Source organism: Amphiura filiformis, chromosome 1 (assembly GCF_039555335.1).
Source record: "Amphiura filiformis chromosome 1, Afil_fr2py, whole genome shotgun sequence".
In the NCBI taxonomy this organism is placed as follows: Eukaryota; Metazoa; Echinodermata; class Ophiuroidea; order Amphilepidida; family Amphiuridae; genus Amphiura; species Amphiura filiformis.
Genome location: NC_092628.1, coordinates 82,643,358 through 82,663,424, shown reverse-complemented (window position 1 = coordinate 82,663,424; position 20,067 = coordinate 82,643,358). Strand labels below are relative to the sequence as shown.

Genomic DNA, 20,067 nt, shown 5'->3' with positions numbered 1-20,067 from the left:
TTTTCCTTTTTCCTGCTGTACTACAAATTTTGCTGGCTTTTCACCTTTAATATCTTTCACTCTTAGATCCCACATGGAGCAATTAATAAGTGTTAACACTAATGCTCCTGTATGCTTTTAGGCGTACAAATATTGATCAAATTAGCATTTGTTGTTCTAGCAGTAATTTATTTGCCAGAAGTCATACATTTTTGCCAGTTCCATAGCCAACAGTTGTAAGACTTCAAGCCATTTTGAAACTTATCAAATAACACATGTTTCTAGCTAGATAGGTAGGCTATATGTTATGTATTAAATGTGGCATAAGTTGATAACTACCTTAGTGTGTGTATTGAAAATAATAGGTGCCAATGTGGGATAAGAAATAAAACTGCTGATGCTGGATATCCTGGGTAGCTAGCAGCAGTAGATCCTCTACTGATGCTAAGAATATGATTGTATCATTTACAACAACACAGATATCAGTAGGAGATAGTTATCAATGCAATACATTTTGAACAGTAGATAGCAACTTCATTACCACTACACATTTGATTGCAACAGCAATTTGGCAGATGTAAATTCTACTTTATCAACACAAATATTGGGAATAGATAACTACTTCATCAACAGTAATATCAGTAGTAGATACTAGATAGCTGATTCAACAATACATTTTGCAGATGTTGACAACCACTTCATCTACACTGGGTATCAGCAGTAGATAGCATATTCATCAGCATTAATAACATCATTAGTATCAGTAGTAGATGGCTAACACAACTTGCTAGTATTGTCAATATTAATGTGATCAGTAGATAGCTACTTTATCAACACCAAGATCAGTATTATACCGCTAATTCATCACTATAAATATTATAAGTAGATAACCACTTCATAAAACTGGTATCAGCAGTAGATAGCTAATTCATCAACACTGATGTCAGCAGTAGATAGCTAATTCATCAATAGTAATATCATCAGTAGATAATCACTTCATAAACACTGGTATCAGCAGTGGATAGCTCATTCATCAACACTGGTGTCAGTTTTAGTAGATAGTTAATTCATCAATAGTAATATCATCAGTAGGTAACTACTTGATCAAAACTTGTATCAGTAGTTGATAGCTAATTCATCAGTATATAACTGCTTCATCAACACTGGGATCAGCAGCAGATAGGTAATTCATTAATAGTAATATCATCAGTAGATAATTCGTCGGATGTATTACATAGTGACGGATCTGCACTTTACGGCAACATCTTAGATGTTGAGATCTCAAAATAATTACGCAAGACATAGTGACGGATACCTTTAGCAATCTGTTACATATGTGAGATGTACGATATTACTATGTTTAAATGTTTTGAAATTATCTTTCAAGGGTCTACTTTTAATAGACACATGAATTACTGAATAATAATGGCAAGTTTGTAATATATGGCCAATACAATTTACCTACTCAACGTTTTTCCGATGCCCATATTTTTGATAAATTTGCGATCAACATCCATCACTATGTAAAACACCCTGAGTTTAACCTCTGTCACTATGTAATGCACCCGATGAATTATTTCAACAAAACTGGTATCAGTAGTTGATAGCTAATTCATCAGTATATAATACTTCATCAACATTGGTATCAGTATTTTATAGCTAATTCATCAACACTGGTATCAGCAGCAGATAGTTAATTCATCAATAGTAATTTCATCAGAAGATAACTACTTCATCAAAACTGGTATCAGCAGTGGATAGCTAATTCATCAGTATATAACTACTTCATCAGTATATAACTACTTCATCAATACTGGAATCAGCAGTGGATAGCTAATTCATCAGTATATAACAACTTCATCAATACTGGAATCAGCAGCAGATAGATAATTCATCAATAGTAATATCATCAGAAGATAAATACTTCATCAAAACTGGTATCAGCAGTGGATAGCTAATTCTTCAGTATATAACTACTTCATCAACACTGGTATCAGAGTGGATAGCTAATTCATCAAGTCATCAGTATATAGCTACTTCATCAACACCATTATCATTAGTAGTAGATAACTATTTCATCAATACCAGTATCATCATTAAATAGCTAATTCAACAAGATTAAATATCATCAGCTGGCAGTAGATGACTAAGTCATTGATATTAATATTGTCAGTAGATTAGCTACTTCATCAATATTGTTATCAGCAGTAGATAGCTAATTCTTCAAAATTAAAATCATCAGTAGATAGCTTCTACATCAAGACCATCACCAACTGTTTATAGTTATAATTATTTTCATCAGTGATTAGTATAACAGGAGGCATATGATCATTTAAAGTGTGGTGGATTCTTCTTGCATATTTTTACACTACACAAATGTGGTTTGCATTTCGTTTATATATACCTTTAAACTTGTGGTGAAATTGTCCAATTATTTTCTCTCTCTAGGTAGGGGAACGCACCTATTTAAAAACATGCATAAGTTATAGACTGATGATTGTAACCTGGTCAATCTTGCTAGTGGGAGACCCTGATCATTGTGGTGTTTTGTTTACTACATAGATTGCTATCACAATATGTTTTTAAAGTAATGTTGTAAGAGTTGCTCACAAAGGAGGCCCCAATATGGTCAAAATTATGATATTTACAGGTTTTTTATGCACTTTGATGAACTAAAATAAGCAAAGGCTATTGTGCTGTGTTTTCGACAAAATTGAAAGGAAATATATATGATATCTTATTTTATCATTTTCATGATTTTATTTTAGGAATTTGCCTGAAATATTATATTATTGCTATAGATATATTTAATAAATTTCTGTTGAATCCACAACTAATTTACATATTTTTGTGTTTTCTTGTCTGTTGCTGTTTTTTTAAATTTGCAGTTAGGTGGCTGGAATGTAACCGGGTCATTTAACATATCAAAATATGATTTTAATGATACAATGCGAAAGATGGAGGCGTGGTATGTGGAGCAGCCATTCTTTACAATATTCATCACAGCCGATGAAAAAAATTCTAGCAGAAATGAACTACAGGTGAGTAGCTGTGGTAAAGGCCGTCTTTATTACATTTTTTAAATAATATGAGATGGTCACAATATTAGGAAAAAAGGAAACTTCGTGCATGATGCAGGCATGAGAATTTCCAGTCAAAACTCTGGAACCAGTCTTTTTTGATGTCAAAATTCCCGCAGTTTTATTTATTTTCAGCCCATTTTCAGGTGTTTTTGTCCAATTTTACGCGCTTTTCCAGCTTTTCCAGACTTGTTCATAAATGCGTAGTCCCATACCTGAATGGTAGTGTGTTGTTTAGAGACCAAGTGGGTTCATATGAAAGGTCTTGCGATTTGTTATGGACACTGTCTTAGCTAGGTATTCAGTATGGTTTGTGAGTTCACAGATCTTTTGGTTGGTTTAGAGACAAAGTGGGTTCATATGACACTCTTTGCGATTTGTTATGGACACTGTCTTAGCTAGGTATTCAGTATGGTTTGTGAGTTCACAGACCTTTTGGTTGGTTTAGAGACAAAGTGGGTTCATATGACACTCTTTGCGATTTGTTATGGACACTGTCTTAGCTAGGTATTCAGTGTGGTTTGTGAGTTTACAGACCTTTTGGTTGGTTTAGAGTCCAAGTGGGTTCATATGAAAGGCCTTGCGATTTGTTATGAGCAGTATCTTAGCTAGGGATTCAGTGTGGTTTGTGAGTTCACAGACCTTTTGGTTACTACTGTAATATATTGTCAATGTCTGTTAAAGACATTTGTCTGGGATGGCCTGCAGGTGAGTGGATGGGCAGGTAACTAAGAAGCCGGAAATCCGTTAAATATTGGCAATTTTCATGCCACATTTATTTTCACGCTATTCACATTCGAAGTTGATTAAGCAAAAATAACAACACATGAATGTTTCCTTATGTGTACAATTCAATATATGGAAACTTAGAGTCACAATTTACAAACAAGCAAAACAATTCAAAACTGGCAAAGTGGGAAAAATTACAGACATAGATATTTGCATTTATACAGTATCTGACGGTAGAGCCAATCCATATCAATGCACATCTATGTAGATCAAATGACCCTGGCCTGCTTGGATTCTACTTGGTGTGTATCACTGTACTGCACTACATGATGAAAATATATAAAAGCAATGCTCTCCCTGCCGAACATTGACTGCATCTTGTTGTTCAGCTCATACAGAAGCTTCCATTAAACATTACATTGTGCATTTACATATTGCAGGATTTTTTTAATGTCACAATACTCATTATTAGGGATAGCTTCAAACCCCGACCCCATCAGAACAGGTGGTTGGACCTTGTTTCCATTGTTTGGAACAATAGAATGGGGTTAAACCACTGGTTCTGCCAGAGTGTTGCATTTTGAAGTCATCCCTTAGTGCATGGAAATTAGTGTCATATAGACAGCCCCATAGCATGATATACAATTGCACATGGATCTGCATTTCAGAATTAGCACAGTGATCGATATTTATTATCCAGTATAAGTTGCCCAACTATCACTTACCATTTATCCAGTTACCAATATAATTTTTTTTCTTTCTTTTCCAGATAGTGGAAGGCAGCTTGCTGTTACCTGATTCAAGCTATTTTTTAAATGTATCTGATGATGATCCTGTAAGTAAACTAAATATGTTGAACCCCATAGACACTACGACTGCCTTTTTTACAGTGCTCCTGATTGGTTAAACTCTACCTTGAGTCACTGGTATTAGCTTTGAAGTTAAGCGTGCGCTGCGCTTAGCGTGGTTTCTTGCATGTACATATGCGGCACATTGATCGCACGCGTAAAAGTATGTACACACACCAAATAACGCAAATAAGCTAACACAGAACATGCTGAACTTCAAATCTAGTGCCGGTGACTCAAGGTAGACTCTATATAGACTATAGTGAATGACAAAGCTGTGTGTTTGAAAAACGTGCACATTTTAAAGAAATCAATGAAGACAAGTTCATTACTATAGTGTGTATACCTTCCTCGAGTCGGTAAAGTATTTAAATTTTACGATTTTCTCAAAAACTTATTTTTTGCTGGAATCTGTTATGCTATTTTGATTCCTTGCATCAGTTCCTTTATGAAAATGTATACTTTTACTCATCATTACATTTAGATATTCAATAAAAAGCAATATCTAAATTACAGCCTAGAGGAAGGTATACAGACTATGTAATGTTTGAACAACTAGAATGTTTGGAGAATATGGTGTTGTGTGGTACTAGGCTAGCACCCACAGGATGCAAGGTTTCCCAACTACACCAGTGCATGATGGGAAGACAAAATGTAGCCAAAGCGCTCAGACATCCAGGGTAAGATGGTGCAATTTCATTTCATAACGTGTCCAATGAATTGAATGGGAGAACTCACATACATATGTACTGACAGTTTGATTGGCATATGTGTTACATATGATGTGAAGTAGTCATTCTCCTTTTGTAAATTTGTTGAACCTGTTTTCCTTATACAATTGACTAGCTAGACTAATGAGGATGATTGGGATTTCAAGCGCTAATCCCTGTGGATTACAACTTGCTTTATACACTGGACATTTACTCTAAATCTTTTGTCAAAAACACAAATGCACTGATTCAACTTTTGTTATATATTCCTTTAAGATACAAAATTTGCAGTGTGATTGAACCATTGTGTTTTCCAACTGATTTGATCAGAAACTAGAGATTATTGGATTTTGAGAATACCCATTCTCAACAAATGAAAAGATTACAAGATTAAGAATCTGTCCATTGTGTACTTCTCTCCTGAGATATACAGAGATATGTTTTGCAAGAAGTAGCCAATAAAGTCTGTGCTTAGTTGGCAAATCCATAACTTTTGTGAACTTGGAAAAATTATATGATGTTTGTTTATTTCTTAGGTTCAGTTGACTGTTGAACAAAACAATTTGATTTATACCATATCAATTGAAAGAGAACCCAAAGTCAGTTAGAAATGTTTCCATGTATTTGATTTATTACCAAAATTTTTATAAATCCATGTTCATATGATTAGTTATTCTTAGGGCCTGTTCTTTTTACAATTAATATCAATAATGTATCAAAAACTGTTACCAATTGTAAAATGAACCTCTATGCTGAAGATACTGTTATATTGTGATTTACAGTATTTCAATTGATATGGCCAATAATCAACCTTGGCGATACAACTGACATAATAAACAACCACTCTTAAAATTGGGATGACTATTACCCTTGAAACAATCTTACACAACTTTGTTTTTTGTTTTCATGTGCATAGATATTGACAGCATATTACAAATACATGGTGTCTGTTGCAAAGCTACTAGGGGCAGAGGAGAAGGAAGCTGAGAGACAAATGTATAATATACTGGAGTTTGCAAAAGTAGTTGCAAATGTAAGTCATGGCATTCTGAAATTATGCAACTTTTTTGTAGAGATTCAGTAGATCTGTGGTCTATTTCACTCAACTTTATGAATCGTCGTAAGTCTCAAAATAAATCGTAACTTACAACGCATCGTAAAATCTGTATCACTAAAATGACTTATGATTGGTACCATTCCCTACGTAAGTAATAGCAGGCATAAAAATTTCCGGCTTTTGCCTGAATTCAGGCAGTTTTGTTGGCTAAATGTACACATTTTTTTCAGCCTGTTTTGGACCGTTTAAGGTCGAATTCACATGCTTTTTCAGGCAATTTTTGACAGAATATTACAAATACATGGTGTCTGTTACAAAGCTACTAGGAGCAGAGGAGAAGGAAGCTGAGAGACAAATGTATAATATACAAAAAAGCCATTCTTGTGACTGCAAAAAGTGTGCAATAGTGATTTACTACATACAGGGACCCTCCATAAAGTTACGTTTAGTAAAGGGTATTAGAGTTACAAAGGGTTCAAAGTTTAGTGAATGGCATGCATACAGATGGGCACAGCACGTATGCCAAGTGGGATTTTTGTATTGTGTGACTGGCCCATGCTTTTGTGAGTTTATGGGAGCATAAGTTGGGATGTAAATTGATATAACAAAAAGCAGCATAGCATGTGATATATATTTAACATTGCTGATATTTTGTTGTTATTATACAAATATATACTGCCATGAGAGGTTCTGGTTAAAACTATGGGCCCGAGGTGAGATCAATAGTACTATTTTCCTGAGGCGCAGCCCGAAGGAAAATAGTATTAATTGATCTCAACGAGGGACCATAGTTTTAACAGAACTTCGAATAAAGGCAGTATATATTTATTTATATACTTCATTAATATGTTCTTTGTTCATTGATTGGTTAAAGAACATTTTTTGGCGTTTTGACTCTCCAGCTTCTAACCTGAGTGAACAGCACGACCAATTTAAGCACAACCTATATTTTGCCCCTCAAAAAAATCGAATAGGCCAAAATCGGGCTAACCAATTACAGCAGCGCGAAATCACGCTCTGGCAGTTTCGCGTGCGTGAACTGTTCCGTCGCATCGAATGCGCGACGCCGGAAGGCATGGTCAAAAGTACTATTTATGGCTTGGAGGTACTATTTACGGCTCATCCGGGACATTGAAAATACTATTTACGGCTTAAAGGTACTATTTACGGATAGGAGTACTGATGGTAAAACTATTTTTGGTCATGTGATCCACTTTTAACCAATCAATGAACAAGAATATATTAATGAAGTATATAATAGTTCATATTATTTTGTTAAACAGTCATCACAAATATGCAAAATTTAATTATATCGTTAATAGAAAAATGGTTTTTATTACTTGTGTGCATAACATCACCATTTTGCAATCCAAACTTTCTATTATCAAAATATCTTATTCTCGATCATCTGAGCCCACTTGATATGCACAGATATTTGCATCAAGCATACAACGCAATGATCATATGTTAAGGAACAAGTGTGACCTTTCAGAACTAACCAATCACAGCCTTCGATTATATGGCTGTCGCTAGGCTAGGTCAAGGGTAGATTGCAATTTTGTTTTTCCAAGAAATTTGCGCTTGACACAGTGTACACAGTAGGTACATGATCGAGAATTCAATATTTTGATCATAAAATATAGCAGTTTTAACTATATAGCTTATCTTGTCCATGACATTCAAGTACTCTATATTGTATGATTTTTTACAGGTCACAAAAAGTAGCGGTGATAGTTTAACAATGGACCCAGTAGATACATATAATTTGAAGACCATCGACGATTTGAATGATATAATGCCTGCCGTAAGTTCACGGATTAAAGCCTTTGTTGTCATAAAGTACAAAATCAGGGTTACTCCTTCATGTAATTATACATGAAATTAGGGTTAGGTTTAGGGTTAGGATTAGGGTTAGGGTTAGGATTAGCTTACACGAAATAATTACATGAAGGATCGACCAAAATCAGCAATAAATTAAAAAGGAAAGACAGCATGTTGAGCAGATATTTGTATACTTTCTTTCCTCAGGGACAAACAAAACATTATTAGAACAAACAAATAAAGCTAGGTAGTGAGCAAAATATGAATACAAAGCTAAACATAATGACATCATAAGGTCATAATATGAGGCGTAAGTTCATTTTGTCAATTTTCCCAGAAATCAAATGATTTTCTGCTTAACCTGTTTTTTAAGCATTTTGTCAATTTTCCCAGAAATCAGGTGATATTTAGATGCTATACCTTCTTTTTAAGCGAGGCTTATTTTTGTATTTTTTTCTCAAATTCTTGAACACTCCTCCCTACCCAAACCAAAGTTGACCCCCCCCTCCTCCAGGCCCAGTCAGCCATTTAAATTTCAACGCATACATTTTCTTATAATTTTGCAATATAAGCAGTTTGCTGTAAAATTTGTTACAGATTGATTGGGTGCCTTACTTCAAGTTTCTGTTCAAGGATTCTGGTGTAGAGATAAGAGATGATGAACCCATCAACGTCTTTAATCCGACATATCTGACAGCGATGTCAGAGCTCATAATGAGGACAGACCCCACGTGAGTAGACAAATATTGACTGTATATGAATGTGACAGAACAAAACATCTTTCACACAGTGATTATATTTTATTTGTTAATATTTGTTTTCCTTATACATAAATTCACTAATATTTCAAGAATTTTTTCAACACAACACCAAGTTAAGTTAATTTTATCCAAATGTACTTGAAAGATAATCAGCGAGTCCATGAGGTAACGAATGTGCAAACTGCGCTAAGGAGCCAACTTTCTAGTTAGGATGTAAGATGGCCCAGTTAGCACCCCTCTAGGATTTAATGGCACCTATTTTTTGAAGTGCTAACGGTGTTTATTAACAGACTGGAGAGGTTCCCAAAATTAAAAAGTGATTCAAAGTACATAAGGGTCAATCAGAAATCAACACAGTGCCATTTTTTTGCCACACAGGGGTCGAAAATGAAAAATGCTCCGATTTCTGTAAATATAGTCAATATTTTATCTCCACTATTAGATCAGCTTATAAACAATTTTTGCTCACTGATGTTCATTTTTTCTAGGTTGCTTCACAGCTACATGCTGTGGTATGTCATACAGTCCAACACTATCTATTTAAGTGAAGATTTTCAAAGAGTAGAAAGAGAACTGCAGAAAGCAATGGATGGTCGTGTAAAGACTGTAGCCAAGTGGCGATTCTGTATTGAAGATTTAGACGAGAGTATGGGCTTTGCACTGGGTGCTATTTTTGTCAAAGAAACATTCCAAGGATCAAGTAAAATACAAGTAAGTATAATACCTTTGATTGAAGTTTAAAACCTTTAATCCAAACTCAACAACTTAATTTTTAACTCAGAATTTTCAGATGGTACTCCATATTCCATCACCGAGAGTGATCTGTACCATCAGGTCATGACCTTTTGACCAGTCTCACTCTGGCTGATAAAAGATGGTGTATCATCTGAAAATTCCGAGGTAGGATAGATTTTTTTGTTTCAATCAATGTTTTAACCTGTGATCATTGTACCAACACATATGACTTCCGTATTTAATAACTACAACTAAGGTAAATTTCCTGATTCTTCACAGAGTTGCAGATATGTGGTGTGGATCATTGAGTGCGTAGAAGAGGCAAAAGTCTCTGCCCCTCTATATGCTCCATGTTCAAGTGGTCCAACAGATCAATAAAAATAAATATTGATAATGGACTCAGTGCAAATTTGAGTTGAGAAATTCTAGTTTCTGTTAAACACTCAACATTGAAGTGTTGGATTACTTGTAGCTCAAAATGAATATGTCAGCTGAAATTGAAATCTTGTATTGCTGAGCAAATTCACAGAGTCGGTTTAGTTGATCTAAATGGGCTAATCTATTTAAAGTCAACAATCCCCTGTGGAGGATTTTAGAAATGTCTTCCATGGGGGAGTATGAATTTTAAATGGAATTAGCACATTAACTTAAAAAATAAAAAATAATAATAAAAACAAAAGCTAATTCTGTATGGATGAGTTACAGCATGTCTCAATTAAGTTAGCTTTACAGCTTTTTTTTTCTTTTAAAATCTGAGAATGCATAGAAATGCAACCAATTCTTGCAGACTTCACAGCATCTTTTCTGATGAAAAAGATATTCCAGGTGGAATTCTGCGAAGCAAGTTGATATATTGCAACAGGGCTTCATTTTCAGATTATAACTCAGTTTGCAGTTGTGCATTCCATATATGAAACTGATACATGAGGCAAATCCAGAAATTAATTTATCCCAATGGCAAATTTCATTTGGGTAAGTATTCCAGGAAAATGCATTTCAAAAAGCTTGAGAAATTGCATGGTCTGCAATAACCCATTTCTTACTCTATTGCAGGCTAGAGAAATGGTGGAAGAAATCCGCTCAGCATTCAAAAATAACCTACCCGATTTAGATTGGATGGATGACGAAACAAGATTAGCAGCAAAAGATAAGGTTAGTTGAAATCTATCTGTGATTGGCTGGCTGTAATGTGAAAGTTGAAAAGGTATGGTGGCATGTTAAGATTTAGAATGATATAATGTCCATTCTTTGTGGGAGTGGTCTAGTTTGTAGATGCATAATCTGATTGGACAATCGCATGATTTTGGGTGCTCTCTATCAGGCCGTAGACAATCCCACGCCATCATGAGTGTTGATAACGCGTAACACGCTTGTAGAGGTGTGTGCATGTATCGCGTTGTATGCGTAGAGTTGTGCGGAATACGCACTAGCAGTACACACAACAAAATATGTGGAATTGTAAACCAATTTTGTTCATTATAAGGGGAGTTTTTATGACTGTTTTGCTTTAAAAATTAGTTTACAGTTATTGAAGTAATATTTAACTAAGAATGATAATAAACGATAGTAATTTTTGTTTTTACTATCTTTTACCATGTGATAGATAATTCAGGACCTGCCTATTTGTCTATCACATGGTAGATGATAGTAAAAATAAAAATTCCTATCGTTTATTCTATAAATACATGGATTTTTAAATCAAATTCAACAAAAGAACTTGTATTCTGCCATATTTGGTGCAGTACTGGTAAGGCGTAACCCTAAGATTATTACAGCTGTTTAAGAATTGCCCATCACAAAGTGACATTCAATCACAGGTGAAAGGTGAATTGAAGAAAGAGAAAAAAAAAAGTTATTAACTGACTAAGAATGAGTAGTGGATGCCAGCACATCTATGATAAAATATTGGGACCTGCTTATTGGCTATGAAGTATGATATGATAGGGTCTATGACACGTAGTAAAACCAACAATTCCTATGTTTCATTCTCTAAATACTAACTAAGTACTACTTTTTTTTTTTCAGGCAAATGCAATTTTGGACATGATTGGTTTTCCTGAATACATCTTGGATACAGATAGATTGGATGCATCGTATTCATTGGTAAGATTAGTGTGTAAAGGGCTATTCCAGTTGAAATCCATCTATGGAAGATAACACCTTAATCTCCCACACAGGGGGGCGTAAATTTCAAATGGAGTCACCCATTCAGGTAACTTTATTTGAAATTCACACTGCCTGTGTGGAAGATTAAGGTCATATCTTCCATATGGGGATACAGATTTCAACTGGAATAGCCCATTGTTGGCATAGCCATAGTTTTTGTAAGGTAATTTGTAATTCTTATTGTCAAGTTCTAGACAAGACCTATTGATGAGCCACAATGCGACTGAAACAAAACCCCAAAATGAAATAAATTACACCTATATCAGGCATGAAAATTTTCAGTGTTTTAGCTGATTTCAGTTCTTTTGTTATTGTTATCATCCTATTCAGCCTATTTTTGTATCAAATTCACAGAAAATGGTAAAAAAACATGGTTTCAGTGTTTTTTCCCAAGACCAGTTTTCATGCCTGCTATATGTAGATAAGGTTTAATCATGTTAAGTTCCAAGTAGGATTGACAGATGCTATTGATGAGCACAAATTAAGTCCTGTTATTAAATGAGCTGAGCTAAAACATTTGGACCAAGTGGCATCTGTTAGCTAGCTGTCAGTCACATGTTGAGCATAGTAATTTGACTGCCTTGATAAAATAAGTAACTTGTAAGAATTGGTTTAATTATAATGCCAAAGCATTGTTTTCAGCTTATTCAATGCAGGGGTAAAAACTCTTATTAATGTAAGTTGAAAGTTAGGAAAAAGTGTGACTCCATATGTGACCGTACACCACGAATGAGCCGTAAATGTCCTCAATTGTATTCTGAGTTACAGTGTAAAATGGGCATGAAGGTCGTATTCATAGGTACCTCAATTTGGTGCTACGTGTACCTCATTTAATGAGATACGTAGCACCAAATTGAAATACCTATGAATATGACCTTCATGCCCATTTTACTGTAACTCAGAATACAATTGAGGACATTTACTGCTCATTCGTGGTACGGTCACATATGGTCATCAATCTGTGCATGTCACTTTCAAGCAAAACTTTTGGCCAAGTTAAATTGCTTTAGGGGGAAAAACAAGATCTTAGAAGTGAATAGTTTGAATGCACATATAAGCATTTATTTTTAAATTTTCTTTTCTTAGTTTAGATTAAAGGTACCATCAGTGATTGCTCCAAAGCATAACATATATTGGTCATTTATCACTTACTAGTCAAGTATGTGTCTGAAGTTTGTTCAGCTTATAATAGGTGAAAAAAATAAAGACTCATAACACCAAGTATTGATATAAAACGGCGTGCACGCAGCACTTAAGCTAGTTGTGCATTGCGTAATGCATGACTGGCGTACACTTATGTAAATTTACCCGTGCGCGAGTTGGGACTTTATTGATGCACGCAGCAACAACAACTGAATAATTTTCACCTATTAAAAGCCAAACAAACTTTATAATAGTCTCCTTTGGTGGTTGTTTCAAGTGAAAAATTAAACAAATGGAAGAAAACAATAGCACTGGAAAAATGTGAAGCTGTAATCAAGTGTGCGTATGTGTTTGCCGGCAAGCGAGGACACACACAAGATTTTTCACTCTAAACTGCGGACTTACCTCCAACCGAGGACTGTCCTCAGTCTCAAACTGCTGCAAAAGACCTAAAATGCATGCTAAATGCATTTGAGCGATATTTGCTCAAAACTGATATGTGTAAAAACTACAGTTCGCAGTTGATAGCTAAAATGCTATTTGGTATCATACACACACAAAAAAAAATCGCCATTTTAGTCCATGGGTAGGCGATGAAAACACCACACACTCGTCCACGGTTAGATAGCAATATACAGTGTCCGTGGTTGCCGGCAAACACACACTGGGGTGTGCTGCTATAAGTGTTTGTATAGATTGACACCTTCCACATTGACTTAGATTGGACATTTTAGATAAGTATGTCACCATACCTTTTTTACGAAAATACAAGAATCTGATTTTCTGATTTAGTGAATTACTGATGGTGCCTTTAGTTGTTAAGACTAGTGTTAAATAGTACTGTATCTCTCTCAGCATTTAGTGCTAAATTGGTTTACATATAGGTTGTTTTAGCTTGTAGAAATTGTAATAAGGTCAAGGAGTAAGTTGCAGATGTTTCAAGCTTCTTGCAGTGGCAGACGTCTGTCACATAGAGTTGAAATAGCTTAAACGTTCCCCTCAAATTTATCAAATTTCTTTTATAATCATTCAATAGATATAGCTGTATGTCCTCAGCAAAGGATAGCCGAATTTTGCTTCCTTAACTTCTTGTATATATATGCAATAATGATTAAGAACTACAGTTTGTCCACTCTGAAGTACAAAGTGACAATGCTCGCGTAAACAGTGCGCAGTGCTGCGTCTCTGCTGAGGTATTTGCGCCTTCAAAGTCGGCACACTGGGTGCATCCGTGTCGGTACTTTGTACTTCAGACTGACTGTATTATGTAGTCTTTTTGTGTTTTGTGTCTTTTTCTGATAGTTTTTGGCATGAAATTTTCAGTAGAAAAGATAATATTTTTAATTTTGTTTACAAATTTCAAACATTTAGTAAAATGATTTAAGCGGAAGTATTTTTGAAATTTTTGTTCTGTAGATTGAGTGAGTTGTAGAAATCATATATTCACTGCTAAGATTAACGTCGCCGAAATAAATCATGTTTGCGAGTGTGCAGGTGATTGGGTCCTGAGATTAAATGAGGTATTGAAATAATCTGAATGGGTAGTAGTGCATGATATTGATACAGGGGTGGCGCCAGGGTATTTTGATGGGGGGCAATACAATTTTGAGCTCGCGCTGCCCGTCGCGCTTTGGCAACGCAGGGGGGTGTCTAAGGGGGATGGAAACAATTGAAGTACAAATGAAGCCATTTGATGAACCATTTTCACCCTTTTTTGGTTTATTTATTTATTTTCCAACCGCATATTTTTATGGATTTCATTCACGGGCCCGACTTTCGGCCCGCTGCTTTTAGGCATAGACCTACTCAATTACGTTCAATTTTACCTTTCTTACTTTTTTCCCATGCTTTCCCAGTCCAATTTCACCTTATCTTGATATAACATTTCTTTCTTTTGCCCGTTTACCCCCATTCCTTCCATATTGTCATACATAAATGGGGGCATTACAATTATTAGAGCGTATTTGCAAAGTCCCAGTTAATGAATGCAGAGTTTAAGTCGCAACCAGTGGCGTGAATTTCTTTTTGACATGGGGATAGGATTAGAAAAAAATTCTTGAAGTATAGTAAATCCTGTACCTTTTGGCAACAGAATAAGTTTATGGTACAAATGTTCGCAAAGCGTGTTAAAATTTTGCGATATTGAAGTTAAACTGGTGAAATATGGTGGAAAAGTGAAATAAAGTCGGGAGAGGCCATGTGACTTTCATGGGGGAAAATTTGCCGAAAATGGGCCCAAAAACCAACAACTTTAAAACCATGTCAGTCAGCATTCCACAGGGAGCAAGATGTCCGAGGGTGTGATTCCCCCTACTCCTAACCATGGCCAGGGAGGGAATGGCTTCTTCTCCCCCTCTCTTCTCTCTCCCCCTCCCTTTTCTCTCTCCCTCTTCTCTTTTGCCTTCCTTTTACCTCTTTTTTGCAAATCATAGGTGGGGCAATTGCCCCCCCCCCCTCGTGGCGCCGCCTCTGTATTGATATGTACATTGGTCATTTCTGTGATGGTGATTAATCACTAAAAGGATAAACAGGGTGTAAAAAAAGGTTTCTACAACTCAAAAAGTCAGTGCTTGATTTTGTGTTTTTTTTGGATTGTCACATTATTATTCATTCCGCAGTTACATATTAATAGCTCTGAGTTCTTTCATAATAACATTCGAGTATATAAATACATCATGGACACGAATTAGCACTGCTGAGAAAAAGCAACGTCTGAGGGATATGGGAAATGACTCCGTCATCGGTGAATGCTTACTACACGCCAGTCAAGAACGAAGTCGGTAGGGCCATTGAAAACATGCCTGCCTGCCTCAGTATGCTTTGTGGATCTGTACATATATCAAATGCTTATCATATATCCTGGTTGCATTATAGCGGGAAATTTTAGCGGTATTCATTTTTCATGAATTGGTGTAAAGACATACACATTGTGGTTCTGAAACTAACTGTAAAAAAATGCAAAAATAAAAATCCTTGCAAAAATTTGCGCTATACACTATCCTGTTTGCATGATGCGTGTTTCTCTCCTTCTTGACATTTCAGTTGCATATTACTTGAATCCGAGTTCTTTCACAATAACATTCGGGTATATAAATTCTTGATGGACACAGAATTAGCCAAGCTGCGGCGACCTGTTGAACGTAGATCTTGGGGATGACCCCAGCAACAGTCAAGCGCGTACTACTCCCCATCAGAAATGAAATTGGTAGGACGTACTGACCATGTCATTCATCATCCATCCACCACTAACAACTACTAGCCTTTTCTTATTAGTTTTTCCACAACCAACCAACACCCCTTGATTAACTCACAACTTGGTGCATGGTTTTCTTTTCTCTTTCCTTCTTCACATTCTAGTTAGTATTAAATGAAACTGAATACTTTAAAAATAACATCCGAGTAACAAAGTTCATCATGGACCAGGATTTGGCTACGCTGAGGCAAAAAGTCCAGCGTGGACGATGGGAAATGTCCCCAGCTACTGTCAACGCTTACTACTCGGCTCAGAAGAATGAAATTGGTAGGATTAATCAAGCTAACAGTTTCTTCTATTAACCTACCTACTCACAATTTCTATGCATGGTTTCTCTTTTTCTCTTTTCCTTCTTTTTTATTATAGTTATTAATAAATAAAACACAGTACTTTCAAAATATCATCCGAATTGCAAAGTTCACGCAGGATCAAGAGTTAACTATGCTTAGGCAAAAATCTCAACGCCAACGATGGGATCCGGATATGACCCCTACTTCAGTCAACGCTTACTACTCTCCACCAAAGAATGAAATTGGTAGGGGGATATAATTTATAATCCAAATGCCTCTCTTTTTGACAATTTGACACCAATTTTAACCCAATTCCTTGCTTTTATTAGGACCTTCATTCTCCAACCTGTCAGCCTAATTAATCCCCTGTGTTTTCCAGTATATACTCACCCTATCAAAACTTGCGCCTCTAGTCTGCTAAAAATTGTATGATACCTATATTTTCCCCCTCAAATTTCAAACGGTTTTTATTGGTTGTATTTTTAAAAGACGTGGTAGTCTGTTGGCCACTGTGAATACCCATTAGGCCAATGAAAGTTAATTCCCAGTTTTTCGGTCACTTTTTTTTGGGAAAGGGATGAGGGTAACTATTTTAATTTGCACTATGCATGATATGCATTATTTGACATACATTTCATTATTGCACTGATCATAAGACATTCTCAATACATGGACTCATGCATTGGTCATACATGTATTTATAGACATTTTTTAAGCTTTTAAGCAAATGATTTGTTGTGCTTTTGTAAAAAATCTGAAGAACTGTTATTGCAATTGCACAACAGGAAATTGTTCAGGAGCATGAGAGAATGCGTATATTTCATTACTGAGCATATGCTGTGCCCTATAGGCCTTTTCCTGGACTCTTTACTAAAAACACCGCTCATGCACGACCATGGTAAACATAAACACCACAACTAATCGCACACGGGTAACAGTACGTTTGATAAGCAAGTGGTGTGGTATGATTTTTCACACCCATTTCCTATAGCGTTTCTCTTACTTAGTGCAGCGTATTGAATGCAATGCTCACTGCGTGGTCGAAGCTATTCAATTCACAGAAAGTGATCAGTTGAATATGTTTTGGCATGCAACATCTTTTGGAACTAATTTCCGAAGATTTCTGATCAGCTGCTGAAAAAAGGTACTATACTGCCATGAAAATATATATATATCAGGAGAACATGGGTGACATTTTGAGATTTGAACATTTTTATTATTATCTCAGAATTTTCAGATCAATTACTTGTTTTGTTTTTTAAATAATGACAATTTTGGCCAAAATGAAAATGTGACGTGGGTGGGTGACAGAAAATGAGAGTCAACTTTCATTGGCTTAAAAATAGCTCATCATATTGCTGAGTACAAGAGAAAGGTATGCATTTTAGATCATTTTTGGATAAAAATAACTTATTTTAGCATCAACAGTCAAATTTATTTTAAAGTGAGCTTTAAAGGGTGTTATGAGATGAATTGACTGTACCCTTGTTAATTTGAAAATGGTATATCCATGCAAATGATATCACCAAAATATTAGGGTAAAGTATGTTGTAATAATTAAACAACACAAATGAAAACAAAAGTTGTTTTGAGTCAGTATTTTTAACATAAACCGGCCACAACAGAACTAAAATGAATATTCATAGTTTTCAATTTTGTTCAATTTTTAATAATAAATGAAAACTATATCCTTAAAATATATCCCGAGATGTTATTGGTCTATTTGAGTCTTAATTAAGGTTAATGTTAATCCTGGAATTATGAAAGACTTTGGGCCTCATTACTGCTAAATTGTTGGTCTAAAGTATACAAAAGAATATATATTTAGACAATTTAACATAGCCAACTGTGACGTCAGATTTATGTAAAAGGCTCAGTTTTGGAGAAAATCATGAAAAAGCATGATTTTGACCCAAATAGTTTGCGGACTAGAGAAAAAATATTTCTTCAAACATTTTTCTTTTCTTACTGAATTTGAATATGAAGATCTACATATAGGAACACATTTTTTAGCTTTTGGACCAATTTAAAAAAATGGGCCAAATTAGAAAATGGCAATAGAAACTGTTTTAATGCCCTAAATATGTATACTTGTATAAAGTTGAGCGAAAGATCCAAATTTTAGCAGCAATGAGGATCAAATGTTTCCATAAATCTAGGCATAATTCCTGGGTTAGCACTCTCTTTAATGGTGATCTAATTCATTTCACATACTTCTTTGCTTGCTTATTTAACTTTCTGGTGTGATGCTAATTCATGAAATCTGCACATAATTTAATACGGCTGCTAACAGCAATGATCGGAACTAAACCGATTATTGAATTATGGGTTTTCAAAATGACTAACATGGTTCAGTTTAAATCTGACTAACACAGTTCAGTTTAAATCTGACTAACACGGTTCAGTTTAAATCTGACTAACACGGTTCAGTTTAAATCTGACTAACACGGTTCAGTTTAAATCTGACTAACACGGTTCAGTTTAAATCTGACTAACACGGTTCAGTTTAAATCTGACTAACACGGTTCAGTTTAAATCTGACTTGGAACTAATCCGGGGAACTAATATCAGTGTTTATATTTTGTTATACACCTATTGATTCAGATTTGGTAAGAATGTGTCCTATATTGTAAGTGAATTTCAAGCTCCAAAAAAGAAAGATATTGCTTGTTTTTTACTTGAGCTTGGTTCTTTATAATCCCTTCATTTTTGAAAAACCTTTAAAAACAAATAAAGCCATTCAGTGTTATTATTTGATTGAAATCAAAGTCAATGCAGAGGGTCCTAAGTTAAGTCATTTCAAATGTATTGCCCTTTGGAATAATATTTCACTATTTTGATGTAAAAAAATGCTTACTGATATTAGAATACACATGAATGTCACAGCTTAAATAAACCCACAAGAGGAGTCAATTAAACAACTATGTGTTAATTTGGTTGAAAATTGTGTGCAGTATTTCTTGTAATATGACATCACGCAACGTTTGGATCTTGGTGGTTGTTTTCAAATTTATTGTGACAAATGGGCTAATCCAGTTGAATTCCATACACCCCCTGTGTCAGACATAACCTTAAATATCCTACACAGGGGGTGGAGATTTCAAATGAAGTCACCAATTTATGAAATCCCATTTGAAATTCACATTCCCTGTGTGGGAGATTAAGGTCATGTCTTGTATAGGGTTGTATTGATTTCAACTGGAATAGCTCTGTGTAGACTTTCTGTTATGGACATATTTAGGTAAAAGAAATCTTCTGTACATTCAGTGGCGTAGGCCCCCTCAGCTGGGGCCCTACCCCAGTCATCGACATCCGTTGGTACATGTACACCTGGTCATCGGTACAGGATGATCCCCGGTTTGTGTGTACTGACAGTCCATATTAACAAAATTGGCCAAAATCTGTGATTTGCATCATCCTATGGCCTGTTTCAGTCTAAAATTAATCTAATTAATCGTTTGTGAAAATTTCTCAAAGTAAATTCTGAAATTGTGG

The 20,067-nt window shown here is 35.3% G+C and overlaps 1 protein-coding gene across 12 annotated transcripts in view; it reads left to right on the top strand.

Annotated features, from left to right (window-relative positions):
* LOC140154973 (endothelin-converting enzyme 1-like) overlaps nucleotides 1-20,067 on the top strand; it is a 237,286-nt gene that overhangs the window by 197,789 nt on the left and 19,430 nt on the right. For 11 of the 12 annotated variants that reach the window (XM_072177711.1, XM_072177676.1, XM_072177654.1 and 8 more), the window contains 9 exons: nucleotides 2,868-3,020; nucleotides 4,558-4,623; nucleotides 6,263-6,379; nucleotides 8,115-8,207; nucleotides 8,822-8,955; nucleotides 9,474-9,696; nucleotides 10,774-10,872; nucleotides 11,746-11,823; nucleotides 16,649-16,817. In XM_072177711.1, the coding sequence (XP_072033812.1) occupies nucleotides 2,868-3,020; nucleotides 4,558-4,623; nucleotides 6,263-6,379; nucleotides 8,115-8,207; nucleotides 8,822-8,955; nucleotides 9,474-9,696; nucleotides 10,774-10,872; nucleotides 11,746-11,823; nucleotides 16,649-16,817 (1,132 nt within the window). Of the gene's footprint in view, nucleotides 1-2,867; nucleotides 3,021-4,557; nucleotides 4,624-6,262; nucleotides 6,380-8,114; nucleotides 8,208-8,821; nucleotides 8,956-9,473; nucleotides 9,697-10,773; nucleotides 10,873-11,745; nucleotides 11,824-16,386; nucleotides 16,550-16,648; nucleotides 16,818-20,067 lie in introns of all 12 variants that reach the window. The other variant, XM_072177646.1, reaches the window with a different exon arrangement.